The sequence below is a fragment of the Scomber japonicus genome, chromosome 3 (assembly GCF_027409825.1).
Source record: "Scomber japonicus isolate fScoJap1 chromosome 3, fScoJap1.pri, whole genome shotgun sequence".
NCBI lineage: Eukaryota > Metazoa > Chordata > Actinopteri > Scombriformes > Scombridae > Scomber > Scomber japonicus.
In genome coordinates this window covers 12,594,467-12,612,608 of record NC_070580.1, presented here as the reverse complement: position 1 = coordinate 12,612,608, position 18,142 = coordinate 12,594,467, and the positions used below count along the sequence as shown (strand labels likewise).

General features: G+C 37.4%; 1 protein-coding gene across 1 annotated transcript in view; it reads left to right on the top strand.

Annotated features, from left to right (window-relative positions):
• slc2a9l2 (solute carrier family 2 member 9, like 2) overlaps positions 1-18,142 on the top strand; it is a 90,345-nt gene that overhangs the window by 42,675 nt on the left and 29,528 nt on the right. The window contains exons 10-11 of the mRNA XM_053315115.1: positions 7,750-7,851; positions 8,250-8,325. Coding sequence (XP_053171090.1) covers positions 7,750-7,851; positions 8,250-8,325 — 178 coding nt within the window. The remainder of the gene's footprint in view (positions 1-7,749; positions 7,852-8,249; positions 8,326-18,142) is intronic.

Sequence of the window (18,142 nt, the reverse complement as noted above, 5' to 3'; positions counted from 1 at the left end):
AAGAGCTAGCAGTATTGAGGTTGAACTCATTACTATGTCAAACAGAGCAGTCAAATCAAATATGCAGGAAATGCAGCAAATCAGAACACAGCCAGTGGGCTAAAGCTAAGTGAATGTACTCTACAATTTTGTTAGGGAACTTAGACATGGTCTTACCATTCTGAAACATCCTTTGGAATCTGAGCTGTGCAACCACAGATTCTCCCCTTTCCCATTCAGGACCAGAGTCCAGTTCATAGACCACTATACACTGTTTTACATCTCCAGCTGCAGCCATCACTGCAGGTTAAGATGTTCATAAGGGAATTTGCATTATTCATTACGTAGTAGTCCATTTAGCTGCAGGTGAAGATGAGGGCTCACATCTCCAGCCAATTGGAGTATATAGTCATTAATATTGTAGATTTTATGTAAATAGCTTTAGAAACAGTCTGCTAGAGGACAGAGGGGAGTCTGGGCTTTATAGAAATCCCAACTATGTTTGATGAGTAAAAGGTCACAGATATGTTTAAAATATAGATCCAGTATTTATAAAAGTGAGTCAAAAAAGGCCATGATAATACATTTTTTAATACTTCTACTAAGTCTAACTTTTTTCATTCAAGGTGTTGCTCCATATTTGTATTGTATACAAGGTCCCATAACTCTAAACTGTGAAAGCTTTCCTTTATAACAAACAATCAAACGCAAGACAGAACTTCCTCCAGGACAATTCACAATATTTGACACCTTTCTTCTTGAAAGATGCCAAATTTGTATGAGCCTCAGAGTCAGGGAGGCTTTGACGTCTGATGAGAAAGATCCATTTGATTTGTGGTTTCAAGAGTTTCAAATATTTATTTGTAGTTTTAAGACTTATATCAAATATTTATGAGATTCAAATCAAAGTATACACCTGCCATTTAAAACGCAACTTCTTTCATTTAGGTTGCAAACATTTCAAAGGTGAGGCATCATCCACAAATCTTGTGATTTAATGCACCACAGGGTACATCCTGGTTTAAGCTCTAACCTTATTTCATCATTAATACCTTTACACCATACACACACTTACACAGACTCTTTACCATGGTGCAAAATAATATATTGAGCAACCTGTCATGTCAACAATTTGTAATTTTATAGTTGTACAGTACTGGGTGAGTGTGTTGGTATTTATTTATTCATGCGTGCTTGTAGCTTTTTCTGTATGATTGTTAGTGTTATAGAGACTATAGTGACTTTGGTGTTGCATCTAAAGGAATGTTTTTTGTTGTTTTGTGTGTGTGTGCCTGTCCAGATACTACAGATGAAAGTTAGCTAATAGCTAAATGTGGCATATGTGATCGTGTCTTATTGTGAGATGAATGTGATGTGCATGGTCCTTGTTTAAGAAGTAGATACTGATTAATAATACAGAGTTGCTAGCAGTTCTGACTTTTCATAAATGGACTTTACTCCACTCAAAGAAAGGAAATAAACAGTCACAAAAGAAAGGCTGAAGTAGGTCACCTGTAAAACTTGTGTGTAAACACTGAAAATATATGAGGAAAGATTACATGTCTTTAGCATTCTGCAGTTTGGTGTTAATGAGTTTTGGGAGTACCCAGGCCTTGGGTGCACCCAGAAGACACCATCTTTCATGGTATTCCTCTGTAGGGAAATTAAGATCTGCTTTGTGATCACAGACAAACAGAAGAGGAAGGATGTCCCTTATGGTTTGATGTGCTGAAAATGAGAATGTGACATGATGATATGATATTATCTGGAAGCAAAGAATTGCTTGTATCAGTACTGTCCAATGTCATAATCATATATTTGACATAATATAACATATGTCCATGTCCAGTGGAACATGTTACTCACTGTAGTAACATGTTCCACTGGACAGTAGTTACCACTGACCAGCTATTCTTGTGTATCATGTAATATTAGCCTCGCCTCCAGGCTAGTCATGAGATCCCTTTGAATTGTGGTAGCAATATGAGCATATTTTGTAAATAATTACTTTTTACTTTGTAGTTTTCAACTTAATTCTGATGTATATTATTATTACGCAACAGTAATTATATTTGTACTTCATTTGCATGACAAAAGTAGACAGAAGACATTTTCATGGCTTTACCAAGTCATGCATGTATAAACAAATAATATTCAAACACATATGGCATATATTATATTATATATCTCTTTTATGTGTTTTGCTATTTATTTTCTGAAACCATGCAGGGGAAAAACGTATACACACACCACCTTTTATTAAACACATATGCTGTCATCCAGGTCTGTCAGTATGTACTATCATCACAGTAGACAACACTTAACGATATATCTAACAACATAATGCTGTAATGCAAAGAAACTGTAAATATAATTAATTAATAAACCGTTTTATGCAAATCTATGTTTTGATTCAATAATCACCTTCTTGGAAGTGTAACATCATTGAACTTTATGTACAGGCAATGGATGTCCTTGGACCTGAACATCCAAATGTGTTATCTCCTCTCAAGCTAAATTAACACCTTCTGTCTTTGGCAGCTTATTAAAGGAATCTTATAGTTGCTTGTGGCAATACTGCACCTCAGACGCATTCATTTGTTGTTGGGTGACACTTGCATGGTGTCATTATCAGAGCAGTAGTACACAGGATTTGTAGGGGAGGAAAACGGTCGATAATGTGATTGACTTCAATAGCAGCATTGTATGTATTATTTCTGTTTCCAACAACCTACTGAGCTGCAGAGTCCATTGGTCACTATACTGTAGATTTAGGGATGTCCACTTGTAACAGGGCCATCATACTAATGCGTTTGAAATTTCCATACAGTATAACAATTTTGTCTGTTTTTGGATGTAGTGCTGGAAAGGGAAAAGGTGAGGGTGAGCAGTTATTCTTTCATTGTCTTAACATTCTCCTCCTTTCCTGGGTTTGTCCTTATGACTGTCACAGTGGCTGCAGGGTCTTTGACTGTTGTGTTTTAACATGGGTTTTATTCAGCTGTTCTGGTTTCCTCCCACAGCCCAGAGACATGAAAGTGTTAACTGAAACCTTTCATGCTGACTGCAGTATGTGTGTAACAACCTGTACCTGTTGCGCTAACAATGCATGCTGGGATAGCCCCCCAGCTACAATGAAAAAAAATAAGGAGGTGTAGGAAATATATGGAATGGATGGATGAGTCACTCCAGCCTTTTTATTGAATTATTTTCAGCAATGTGGACACATGTGGCTAGAGGAGGGTAAAAACTGATAACATGTATTATTGTTGAAGCTGCAGGAAAACTGCCTTTGAGAAAAGCAATTCCATTGTGTGCCTAGTAGTCTGAAGCACATACAATGTAACCCCATTTAGACCAAAACTAGAGTTTCCCTCTTATTCGCTACAGTCCGCTTTGAAAAGCTAATGTGCCATAAAGACATTGGAGAGTCAAGTCAAGTCAAATTTATTCATATAGCACATTTCATATGGCAGGCGTAAACAAGTAAAGATCATACATGACAAACATACTGTATATAACATTACATTAACATTATCTATGAAAGACATTTTATTCAGGCACTCTTGATCAGATTCACGTTCAAATGATGGATTCCAAATGGTATGATGACATTCAGGATTTCTTCAGATATCTGCAATTAAGGGACTTTCCTGAAAGAAAAATAAAGTGCAATGTAAAGTCTGATGAAAGTTAAATAATTAGAACCATAATTTGAGTTTATAATTCAAAAAACATAGACTAATATATCTACATTATATCAGCACCTAATGGGAAACTATTTGGGAAATATGTGGGGAACACAACAGTCTCAGGTATCCTCAGGTACTTCGAGGGAACCTTGTTGGAAGATCATTCTCATGTATTTTGGCTTTGTCCTGAAATTGTACAGTTTTGGAAAAATGTTCATATGGCTAGTATCAAAATTCTGGCCTATGATAAACCTTGAGGATGTATAATACTGTACTTTGGTAATATGACAGGAGACATTGTGTTAATAGAGATTAAATAGAATACAATACAATAGGATACTTATTTAAAGTTTTGCTGGAAGCTTGTAAAAAGGTGGATACAAAGAGATCGAACAACACCTGAAATCTGAGTGAAATATATGTTATGAAAATGTTAATTCATGGGATAAGGGCCCAAGAGTCACAAGGTCAAGAGAAATGGACGATAGTGACATGTCAACAACAAGATAAGAGAATTAATAACTGAGTATGTCACAGTAAAAAATAGGTCTTGTGGAGGCAGGGCAACTTTTTCTTTTTCTTTTCTTTTTGCATGTTAGCTTTCTGTAATGGAAAGCAGCAAGAAAAGGTGGCTGACACATCTTGAAGATTGATCATGAAATCATATTATCTGCAGGGCTTTGCATAAGTAGGCACCTCATTTTGACTTAGTGTTAAGTAGTAGTATAGTATATGTTAAGTAGTCATAGCATTTTTTCAAGTAGAGCATCTTCACCACAATCCACAATGCCTGGAGCAAATATTTATCTGCTTATGTCCATTGCATCTGTTCATATATTCCCATTTGCTTTCTATGCATTCACGCTGCCTTTGAATCTAGCATCTCATTAAATATGAATGCATCATTAAGCATCAAACAAACACATATTTACTCTACTTTTTAAAGCCCTGTTTAACTAATTTATTCTTATTTACTGATCCTAAAACACTCAGTAGAACTTCTTTGTGCAACATATTATGAACAAAATAGCCACAATATATGATTACTTAATGCAAAATGCTATCCACTGACCTCCTGCTCCCTTTTCTAGAGCCCTACTGGGCCATCGCCCTTTCACTGCAGCAAACTTGTCACTATATGGCTGGCTAGCACACAAGAATCGTGGTGTGTGTGCCATCCCACATTAAATCACACGTATTAGGCTGTGTCGTCACACTCTGTAGCCCTTCGGCAAACTGAAGTCTAAACACAAACAAATTATCAACAAATGAAAAAAACGTCCTTCTGGTAGGAAAGAAGCATTTAACAAGAGAACAATGGTGGTGCCTGCCTATGCATTTACTTGCCTTATTAATTTGCAGGGAACAGTGTAACATACAGATATGGTTTAGGCCAAATGAACGAATAGGAATATGCTTTATTTAAATTCTGATGGATTTTCAGGCTTGAGATATTTTCAAGCTGAGAGATGTTGTTTTTGCACACTGTACAAATATGATTATCTGCAAATGACTTCTTCTAAAGGGAAGAAACACAAGCTATGATATCTTCAAATATGCAGATCAACCGCAGACACCAAGAGAGTACATGGCTGGCACAAACATGTTGTATTGTCCTTTAATGCCTTTGTCCTGCATGACAATTTATAGGTTGATTGTCACCAGTGTGAAAACGATCAAAGCGCCATTGTCAGTATGTGTTTATGCGACAGATTTCCTCATTCACTGCCCCTCCGGAGGGGAGAGGGACACTGCAGAAATTGAGGCGCATGTGAAGGGCCAGTGGCGCCTTGAGCTGTGGCCAGTTGTCTTTAATGGCTCATCTGCTTCTTGATGTGATGAATAATGACCAGAGATTTTAGTCCTACCAACCGTGAGGGCTGATGTCGCCATTCTGACCTCTGTTGAGTCTGTCAAGAAGTGGGCTATTGTGTAGATTATTCACATTGTGTGAAAATTGTGCTTTAATCCAGTATTATCAGCACTTGATTATGTTATCTATGTGAATGAAATGAATAAGACATGGAAACACAGGATTCTATTGCAATTGTAAGTCATTAAATGATGGTTTAATTTTTTGTCAGTATGATTTTACTTAGTGTTATTAATAAAATTTGATGCCTTTTAATCATAAATCTTTCAGCCAGGCATTGGTGTCTTGTGAACACTGGGGGTGGCAGTGTGTCATGAAAACACTGTATTGAGATATATCATCATGAAACAATCAAAGGCCTACATTACATAACACTCAGTACTCAAAAGGGTTTATGTAGCCCTACACGTGTCTGTCACTGAGTCACTGACTGACTGACTGATTGAGCAATTAAGTGACACCATTGGTTGGCCAAGTTAAGTTTCCCAGAATGCATTTTACACCAACCAACAGCAAGCAGCAATGTTAGAGTTCAAGCTGTGGTCATTTCACTGTCACTTTATTAAGTATAATATTTTTCAGGTGAGAATAGTGCCACAAGTACATACTGAAAGAGACAGCGTGTGACATTTATGTATGAAAAGAGGATTAGTGTACTTGATGTGTGTCGTCATCAGTGTGACTTCATGTCAGTTTCCATGTGTTTCATTTCTTTTCAAAGTAAAGCAATTCTGTTTTTTATGGTAAATAAAATAAAAGCAATAAAACAAATACATTACACACTTGAAACACAATGAGGGTCATTTACACTTAGCATTAATTATCAACTTGATACTAAATCTTAACAACAGCTCCATGTAGTCTACAACCAAGATGTTCCTATGTGTACTACACCTTGAGTTACAACTACTGTATAAAAAGTGCTATACAAAAAAAACCCATCCACCTAGATAAAAATAAATGTTAAAGCTGCTACAAACCAGGTAACCAGGTGATATACTAATTAAAAGCCCTCTAGCATTTTATGCATGGTCCAACTGTAGACCAGGTTTTGACATAGTCTTGTTTTCTGTCTCTCGGGTCACATTCCCATAGTTGGCAGACACTTCACTTATGTCCCCACTCTCCATTATACAGGCTCAAGCACACACACAGCCTTATAAATATTCAGCCTCTGTGTCTGTGTGTGTGTGTGTGTGTGCAATGAATATCAATACTTTTGAAGGAGTTCTGGGTCATAACCCACTGCCAGCAGGAAACGGGTCAAATTAAGCACATAATAGTGAAAAAACTATGTAACAGTGGAAACATGTACTTTAATTTTGTCTTTTCAGTAGCCCAGCACCTTCCTTACATCTCCACCTCCACCTCCATCTCCACACACACACACACACTGAGCTCTGCATGAACCTCTTCCAGCTCTTGGGATACATCTTTCTTTCCCAAAAGCCTCTGAAAGGCTGACACACACACACACACACACACACACACACACACACACACACACACACACACATAGAAAAAGACCATGTGTTATCTTTTCTAGCATGTCTCCATTCAGAAGCCCCTTGCAGCAGAGTCACAAATACCAGTGTACAAATGCCAGTGACCTTCTTCTCAACCTCATGAAATCCCACTGGTTAGGTGAGGTGAGAGTCCCCATGAATACTTTAATGCTCATTCGGCTTGCCTGCAAGGCCATGATGGAAGAAAGCCTGCAGCTGTGACTAGAGGTTTCTTTGGTCTTGAAGTTGTAACCTATGTCTCATAACCCACACTGCAAATCCATGACCCAAGTGCAAAGACACCTGGGTAAAAGAGTGAGCGATAAGTACTAATGGAATTATTGATGAACCGCATTCAGCATTGCGTATAATGTCATTCTATATATACCATATGATGCAATATGTATAATGTATCGTCGACAGCCAACTTTATTCACCTAGATTGTATTGGCGGTATGTGGGGTTAAACAAATAGAGGAGATATACTGCCTGCTTCCTTTAGCAAATCTTTGCTTTCATATTAGGTTTTAGTTTTGCATCCTGGACTGTCACGTCCAATAAATACAACAACGTTAACAAGGAGAGGAACAACATTTTAAATAGATGTGAAAATAAGTCTATCATCATGTCTCAATGATTTAATTTTATAGACAGAAACCGCTGGAAATGCTTTTAATACAGTGCTGTCTTTTCTCCCCAGGGTTTAGTGATAGAACGAATTGGAAGGAAACCCCTCCTCATATTTGGTTTCTCTGCCATGGCTGTGTTCTTCAGTTTGCTCACAGTGTTCCTCAATTTCCAGGTAAGCCACTCTTCCCACTGACCTCATTCTAGACAAGCTGTAAGTGAAGTGCTGTCACAATGCACAGAGGTGCTCGCTACTGTGGTCCAATTATACTGAGAACAAATGACCTTCATGCTTCCTGTTCTGAGAAAACCAGGTTATCATCTCTGCAAAACAAGAATTTACTCTAATCCAAACCATAAAAATACCACTTCGTGCTCTCACTCATATAAGACATTGAAAATGTTGAACCTCATCTTGTCTATCATTCAAGATATCAATACGTTGTTTAATAAGCACTGATCAGCAGGATTTCCACAAGGCAAAAAAAGGAAATGTAATGTCATATAAATGCATTTTTAGACAACAACATTTCTGGTCATTGCAATTTTATCTCCCTCCCTCTCTCATCCCAGGACAGTGTGTCATGGATGCCCTACCTCAGTTACATCTGTATACTGGCTGTGATTGCGTCCTTTTGCTCTGGGCCAGGTAAAACCACTGACCTACATATGGGCTGAGATTGTTCTGATTTTTCCTTTTCTGTTCTGCAACCCTTTCTCTCTTTATTCCTCAGTGTTCCACTTCACTTGAATCAACATGTAAAAGAGATTGAGTAAATACTCTACAGATTCTATTAAAACAGTCTAATTCATGTTTGGTTGCATTCAAGTAGTAGATGAATGACAAATGGGATTGATCCAAGTGACAAGTCTTATCAAGTCCTTATCTTTTAAAACAGCAAAGCTCTATTTGCAGAGCTTTTAGACTATTTAAACAGTTGGAATAATCAGTGAAACTGTTTCAATCACTAGAATCACAGTGGAAGATGCTGACATATATCAGCATATATGACATGCCACAGCACAGCAAATGCACAGGGGGCAGTGTGAGTGCACAGTGGGTCTTGGACTTTGAGTTTCAAGGTGAGGCTGTCGCTGTCATCACACATATACATCGCTTCTGAATAATAATGTCTCCAGGGAGCGTTGATCCAACAAAGTGCCTCAGTGTATCAGTATGAGATGAGAACAGTGGACTGGTAGTCACTGTGGAAAAAACTCTTCACAGTTATCACATACAGAATACTGAAGGATGAACATATGACTCTCCTAACTTTAGAGTTCATGTTCTTTAATATAGCCAACAAAGGAAAGATATATAAGAGTGATAAAGAAATAAGAGATGTGAAACACACACACACACACACACACACACACACACACACTGTCCTCTGTTACTGTTAACACCTTTGCTTTACCTTTTCATCGTTCAGTACCTTGCTAAAGTGCACTTTTTAGGTAATGGTTGTGGGAGGAAAGATTGTCTCTCATTAATCTTCATTACACAGCAATGATTTATAATCTATTCAAACAGAAGAAGCCCCTTCACTGCTTAGCAGTGGGGAAGGACTGGGAGGGGAAGAAAGAAAATTCACATGAGGGATGACCCTAGTTCAGCTTTGAGCTTGACAGTGGATAAATGAGGATCCACTATTTCTCTGAAGTCTTTTCACCTTTTCACAGTGGAAACGGTGGCCCAGATAACATGAAGTTTCTGTGCTTTTATATTAAACAGAAGTGTTAATGTGACCACCCTGTCAAATAAGGAGGTAACACATGTAGATTTAATCCCTTTGAGGAAAAAGTACCAGCCTCAGACTGCTCTGAACGCTCCGCTCAGTTTCCAACAGTTTTTTCTAGTTTCAGCCTAAGCAGACGTCCACTCATGACAAATTTCTTTATATCTGCTCCACTAACATCATCTGAGTTCACTTCCTTTACTCCACTAACATTATGACATTGGTTCATTGTTTTGGTGGTTGTCACACTGAGCCATGACTGGAGTCCAGCTGGCACGCTGTGAGTGTTTTTCCATTACACGCAAGGCAAAGTAAAATAAGTGGTTAACCTGTTGAAGGTGTCCTGGTGTCTGCAGCTCTTTATCAAATATCATCATCACTGTTTCTGTTTGTACTATTCCTCCCTGTATTCATTCTAACTGAACAAATAGTTCCAAATATCGTGATATGTTGTTGAATTTTCTGTGCCGCTAATTTAGTGAGGAACACAATTTGTTTCCTGTGAATTCTTCACAATAAGTCTCCCATTATTTAGTCATTTAAAAAGTTTTAATATGAAGCAGGAAAGCAGGAAATGTTGGACAGCAGTAACTTAACACTAGTCTGATACGTGCCTCTACATGCTTCCTGAAACTGGGCCATCGGAAAGGTTGGCCTTAAAAATACAGGAGCTGAGACTGCCTGTTAAAGACAGAGGCTGAACTAAGGGGCTGCATAAAGGGCCAGTATAAGATAGGCTAAATAAGGAGTTTTTTAACCTATGAATCAGAGCAACCCTAATCACGAGATCAGACCTGTTGTGCACCCTTGTTGTTTGTTTTAAAGTTGTCTATTAAAATAATCTCCTTGTTAATCTGACATTATATTCAAATATTAATCTGACTACATTATTTTAAATGTTTTTCTCGCTCTCTCTCTCTATCTAGGCTTTATTAACTTTGATGTGCCTATTCTGATATTTAGTAAGGTGTAGATTTTAACAAGGGAGAAAGAGTAGACAAAGTATTTCAACCAATCAACTTCTTTTGGAAACAAGAAACTAAAAATATAACACAAATTATCATGCAAAGCAGAGTACTTTACTACAAAACAATTACGAAGTGTTTTTTAATGTTCAGAAAATTCAAAAGAAGTGTGTGATTGTGGTGCTGTTGCTTCTGAGCCAAGAGTCTACAAAATGTGCTGCTCCCTGCATAGAAAATGTGAGACTCATGGAGTGAATAACTGTGAAACACCTGTCTTCTGTCACATTTTGAATGCTCTCCTCCTTGCTATCAAAGCAGCCTCATCTGAATGCATGCTGATTACAATCTTTGCATGGCTGATGAATACCTGCTCTGGTTACTTATTATTGCTTACACATTACTATTCTCTTTGCATACTACCTCCTCTAAATATAGACCCACATGTAATGAAGGATAAGATTCATATTTTAATCATATGAATGACTCAATTCTCCTATTCTGTACTGTAGGTACAATACAGAAGGTCATAAGAATTTTCTCATCTACCGTAGTAGTTATTTAGACATGTATAGTTTAGCATATATTTTTTACGTGTGTTTTTTTCATATGTGCCAAGAATTTATATTTCCCTCTTTTTCTGTGGCTATACACAGTAGACATACATATACAAATACATGTAAAATGTAGTTGTTATAGAATACTGTAATATATAATAATGACATATATTATTTTATTAAAAGCCTTAAGTGCAGAGTCCTATAGATTTTGAAATGTGTGCCTCTTAAAAGGACAAAACCAGGAGACCCTCTGATATTCATCACATGTAAATGAGAGTCAATTCTCATCTTTATGTTGTACGGCACCTACAATTGCTGTGCTTACTGTAAGTAATGAGAAATCTCCCATACTGGGGCAATTTCAGCTTAACTGGTTCTTTCAGAGAGGACACATTACTGCTTTATTATCAGCTTTGCCCACATCATCATTTTCTTTTTCACTGTATGCAGGGTCTAATTTATCTTTAAATTATATGGAATGGTCATGCAAGCAGGCTAGATGAGCTATCTTAAAGACCTCTGCACCTAAGGGTAATATTGCTGGCGGCCACACCCGTCACTTGATGATGGATGATGCCAGACATGGGGAATGTGGGCAAAGCGTTTACATACAGTAGTAGAGCTGTCATTATGGTGATCCAAACTAGCAAACACATTCTCATAATAGTAGAGTAAAATACAAGAAGACACCTCGTAAAACTGCAGCTCAGTGAAAAGTTTAATGACCTCCAGAAGTCATAATAAATATTTTTTATCAGGAGCAATTTTCCTATGTGACAGACGTTTAGAATTACAGGCTGCGGTTTCTTATTAGTTGCTCTACTTACTATTTGAGATACTGTTTAGGCAGCAGCACACAATACAACTATATGTGGCACCACTGCAGCAAATGACTGCAGTCAGATGAAAACCATGTTTCAAATGGTCAGCAGTTAAAAAAAGGGATGTGTCATTCTACATTTTTATTATCAAGAAACTATGAAAAGGCTAAATGTACCATATTATCTGATTATTTTCATAGCCAAATACTGATATAACCTCAAAAAACGAATTCCTCATTGAAGTAGAACCCCACTGCTGTGCAATAGCAATAAAAAAACACCTTAAAGCTGTACCTTTGCATCATGGGACATTTTCCCTAATTATAATGCAGTCGCAGTGTTGTTTCAGATTGCAGTACACTCACTATGCTCATTTACATGATGGAATATGGCCCCAAAATGGGCTCTTACACCCTTAAAATGATACTTAAGCCAACAATCTTGTAAGTATCAATTCAGCCTTATGGCTTTAAAGCTGGCTGTAAATGTTGTTGTTACTATTAGGTCCCGAGCGCTGATCTTTTCTTTTTTTTCCCCCATAAGTGTTATAACTTTACTAATCGACTGTTTGATAAGGAACCATTATGTTAAAGCCACATTTGGGTGAAATGACAAGCAGATAAATAGATTTCTATGCATTTTAAGTAAAAATAAATGTCCATTATTACTAACATGAATTCATGTAGACCACAGCCTATAGGGGATGAGTGACTGGGTACTTGGGTACTTCTTTCATTTCAACTATGTGCAGTTTTTGACACATATGACTTTTAATTGGCTTGGGCAGCTACTGATGCTCCAGGTGAGAATTGTTCAACTAATTTTTCACAAGTAGACAGATCTTCAGATAGTTTCAGTCAGATGATTGACAAGTGAAACTGCTGTCTGCAATAGCAAATCCATTCTTCTGTCAGGCACTAAAGCTAGTGAGGAGCAGCCGTTGTACAGATATATCTAGTCAAGATTAATTGGATCCTTTCACTGCTGGAGGGTCTATGTGTGACTCACTGTATAGGTTCCTGGAGCTAGCTATTTGTTCGACTGTCACCATAGAGACAGCTGAACAAATGGTATGGAGAACATATTTTGAAGTTTTCAGATATAGACATAGTTATCATTTTATAGTTACAGAAGCGTCCCACTTTTCCCCACTTCTCTCAAGCATGCTGTTGTTACTCCGCTACTGAAAGAGAGTAATCTTGACCCATTCATAACTAGTCACTATAGACACATCTCCAGCCTTCCTATCTTTAGTAAAACCTTCAAAAGGTCGTCTACAAACAACTGCACTGTTATCTAATTGTACACAAGCTGTATGATGTGTAGTAATTGGATTTTAGATTGAATCATAGTACTGAAACATTTCTTGTCGAAGTAGTCATCTTAAAATGAACTTTCTATTCTAGTATTGTTAGACCTGAGAGTTGATCATGGCATCTCTACATAAAGCAAGACATCTCTCTCCATCTTTCTGTATGTATGTGTGTTTGTCCTTTGTGTATCTCTTGAACCATTCATCCAATTGACATAACACTTGGTGGGCGTATTGTTGTGGAAAAAGGGGAGCATCATGTCGAATCTGATGCAATTGGTGATACGTTTAATATAAATGAACTTTAAGTACACAAGCAATCAGGGTGCTGCTCTGCTGTGTCAGCAAGAGACCAGAGATGACGAGAAAGGAAAGAAAGAAAAAAGAGCTTTTAATCAGGAATGGAAACTCTGATCTCGTGTCTATACAGAAAGTGTAGTGTTACCAGCACATTAAGCAGGTCAGCAGTGAGTAACTACACAGGAGGCATTCAGGTACACAGTTCAACATAGGTCTATCGAGTTGATGAAGTGCTTAGAGCCCAATACACAATGACTGTAGTTAAGCATGTAAAAGAGAGAAAAGACTTCCATGGCCAGTTCAAAACAGTTCTACAAATTACCCTTAAAAACATATATTGTTTATTTGAACCTGTTCTGCAACGGTTCTCATCATATTTAAAAGGAAGGACTTTCTCTGTATCCCTTGGCGACTTCACATTTGAAGAAGTCAACATTTTCTGTGAGGTTCCACAATGGTGCAGCCAGAGTTACATTACTCCTGATAAAGTATAGAGTTGTATTACTGCTTGTGGCTCCTAAATATATTTGAGATTTTTTTCCCTTACTTGTGTATGGAATACAAATAAAATGGACTTGACTTGACTCATTTTAATTTTATAGCTTTCTGTTTGTGGAAATGGAAAAGATGCATACCAAAGGCCTTATACTATATTTTTGATAAAAACAGACATTTAAACTTTATTTTCCACACTGAACTCAGTTATTGTTTAAAACAAAGAAATAAAACAGTTTTTGATTCATATTCCAAACAGACATTCTCCTGTTTCTGCTCCCTTTTGGATGGTGACACTGTCACTGACTCTCATTAATTTGAAATTGTTTATTTTCTCTTCTTGACTCTCCTATTGAGTGTGTCAGATTTTGCCACCTTGTCAAACCAGAGAAAACAACTCTCCCTTAGCTGTTTCACAGTCCCTGTTACTCTGGTACCTACAGTATATATGAAGACTAATAAGAGCTGATATAACATACTAACTAACAAGACCAGATACAGCTGCATCATATTATGGATGTGTTTTGGCATTCAACGTGGAAAATGGGATGACATTTGACATTTTGAGTGTTGTATACATTATAACAGCTGGAGCTGTTGCTGCATAAGAAATCACACTTACAGAAGCAAGTCAATAAATTTCAACCCCCTGAAAGGTGAGAAATGGGGGGCATATTTTCCTATAGGTTTACATATAGTCCCCAGAGGGCTGTTTCTTCTCTCTTGCCATAAATAGTATCAACACCGAGCAGGTTGCCACTGTTCCCATGTGGGACTGGAGAGACACACACATACTGAAAGATGAACTGATGTATTCATTATAGGGATCAGCAGCCTCCTCCAATGATATTGGTGTTTCTTTGACTGGCGATGACATCCTGTGTAGTGTAAGACAATTGAAATTAAATCGCGGTTGTTTGCGAGGTTGTTAAGACAGATACCTGCAATGTAATCCCCTAGCATATGTTCAGTATATATTCAGTTGTTGAGGCACTCAAGTTCGTTTGCTTTGTTCAAGCATTTCAGTCCAGAGATTATGATTACGAGGACTTTTTTTCCAAATGTTATTTTTCTGTGGTCGTGCTATTATGTAAATTTGTGATAATTAATGTAGTTGTATTAGGCGAATGGGTGTCATAAACATATGCATATAGTTAAACACTTTTGAATGTTTGATGCATCCAGTGTCAGTATGAGTCAAAATGGTATCTGCAAATGTATTCAGATATTATGACTGTAAACTCATAAATAAGGCTTTGCTTGAATTATACTGTATGCAGTCATTTTCTGGTAGGCAACAATATTATTGTGATGAATATAATTGATATTTTTTGCTTTTGTCTCACTCTAAAATGTGGTGATGCTATAGTATGCTTTATGATACTGCAGCTCTGTTACAGTGGTTGGTTACTGCAGGATTTTGGTTTCAATCTCAGTCTTTCCTCTGTGAATTATATGTGAATATGTTTTTCTTCCTACCTATACCTATATGCTGCATTCAAATTCTCTATATTGTTCATAGGTGTGAATGGTAATATGTTAGTGTATGTGTGTTAAGTTATTTTTGTCATGGTCTGTTTGCAGTGCAAATCTAGTGTGGAGATGTCTGGTAACGTGACACAAAAAACACATTTAGCATCCTGGCCCTCATTTATGAAGCTATATTAATATCATAATGTTGTGTGTGGTGTATGTGCTCATTTCACAGCTGAGTAATGACATCAATTAATTCCAGCTGACTCATGTGTCCCATAAAACAGCAATTAAACTGTTGCCGTGGATGAAAAAATGCACAAATGCACACAATATTTCTCACCTTTGTTGCCACCTCTCAAACATAACAGCTAAATCAGTGTATTCTAATTTTGGTGGGTTTATGTGTAACTCAAGATAACTTGTAAGTAAGTAATATGTAGTTCATTGACACTACATTAAATCACAATAGCTCATGTTCTCACTCACATCTCAGTTCCCATTTTAGTGCCAACTCATATTTTTCAGAGAAAATACTCAGGGTAGTGTTTCTTCTTGTCTCACTACCCTGAGAGATCTTCAGTGAGCTACTAGTAATAACATTTAGAGACGAACAAAAAAGGCTTTCTATTCCTCAGCAGGGAGTCAATGGAAACTGAAATTGAAGAGCCCTCCCAGCATATAAAAGAAACAGTTCTAACAGCAAAGCTTTCTTAGTTTAAACAGATGTACTGTACTCTAAACAATAGATGCTAATAAAGTGATTTAACAGGAGTGACAGTGAAGTGAGCAGCGTCAATTAAGTATTTGTTATTAAAAACAGCCTTGAAGCCATGCTTTGTTTGAGCCGTCATCTTGAGAAGCATCCTTAATTGAAATCATAAAAATGCTTTGTTTTGACTACAGCTACTCCACAGGGCACCATTAATGATCACTGAGCCTGTGAAAGCAGAATATTATTCATACATAAAAACTTTCTAAATTGAATCATCAAATTTCATTTCAAGTCAGAGCTCTTTTGTGATAGAGCACCTACTGTGTGCGACTCATGCAACCTCCAACTTCAGTGAATTATAGGATACGCATAAGTAAGCATTTTATACCCCTGCTGGAAAGGAGAAAAACTAGACTAGGCTATTAATTCCACACATATATTACTGCACTTGATTTTACATATATATCCTTTGCTTGCAGACTGACTATGTGTATTGTTCAGTCTTTGATCATTATGACAAAAGAGGAGGAAGAATAAAGACCATATTCCAACCTCCCACGTCTCTTAGGATGTTTTGACCTGTGCTGTTTAGTCTGGTTGAATCAGACTCTGTTATGGGTCTGAACACAGTTATCGTACTCAGGTGCAGACACAAACAACCATACTGAGACTCTTTAGAGGAGGATGTTTGAGCTAAATCACAGTAGTCAGGTGCACTTTGCAGACTGCAGATGAATGAAATCAACAATTGCTAACAGCTAGCCAGAATCCACTCATCTTAGTTTTGACACATTACATTTTTTTTTTAATTAAAGCAGTGTACTTTAGATCACAATTACTGAGCAGGTGAAACTTATCCAATGGTTATATTTCAGACTGGTCCATTATAACATGGTAAAAAGCTTGCCTCTGTCCAATTTGTGACCTCCTCTACATCTTATCTGTATTCCTTCAGTGAAATTCTCAGAAACCGATGACAACCAAGTGCAGTTTGCATATATTTCTAGCTCATACAGAAGCCAGTGGAGAGCAAGAGCATCTTTGATATGTATATTTGGCCTACCTCAAAAACTAATGGTGTTTTGTAGCCTTCAGTCCTTTCCTGCACCAAATGAAGTTTGCAGGAGGTTCTAGGTGTAGTACTTTGGTCTTTTGCAGACAGCTCTAAGTACATTACTTCACACCTTTAGAATGCATTAGAATGAGTCTGCACGTGTCTCAAATGACCACTAGTGAACAGATCTCACTTCCCCGCACTAAATGCAAATAAACACATACATACATAATTTTGCCTGTTGTTGTGGCTTCTTCCTGTTGTTTTGCACTTTGATAGGATGCCATTGAATGAATGAATGATGCATGAATTCATTTGTACGTCCACTTATGCAACGGATGGCAGTCAAGTAGGCCCTGAACACATATGTGCACACACTGCTAAAAGAATGTAGCCCAGACCGCTTCCTAATATGTTTGGTGATTTGTTATGAATGCAGTCCCAATGCATTGTGGGTGCATTCACACTTGTACTTGTACCTGTACCTTGTCTGTTGGCCAAATACACCATACACAATATAACTTTAATTTCTTTCAAGATCAAGATGAGGTGACTCAGCGGGTTTTCCTTCAGCGTCTGTTACAGGTCTGGTCATCTGGTTAGGCTTTAAACTAAAATGTGCTCACTTCAGTAGCAGACAAATAAGCCCACCTGGTGTTTCTGAATTTTATTTTTGAGATAAAATGCAAATGATATTCTTTTGTGCACTACTGAGAAGCTGCCTGGAGTTGAATATGGAAAAGCTGGGGCAGTAACATTGTTCTGTGAAAATAGGGAAACTAATTGTTGTTCCTTGTCAAATTCACATCAGTACCTTCATTGTCCTGATGTAAATTGTGCAACACTAGCAGAATATGGCTCAGTGTGCTCTGTTTACATGCAGATCACAAGCAACAAATGCTCCCCTGTTTTTGTTTAGCTCTTCTTCAATACATTTTCCTTCAAAATATTTGTCCCAGGATTCAAGTAAAATACATACAATAATACTAAGGCACTTATCGGGTCTTAAATTTGAATTGTTTGTTAAACAATTCA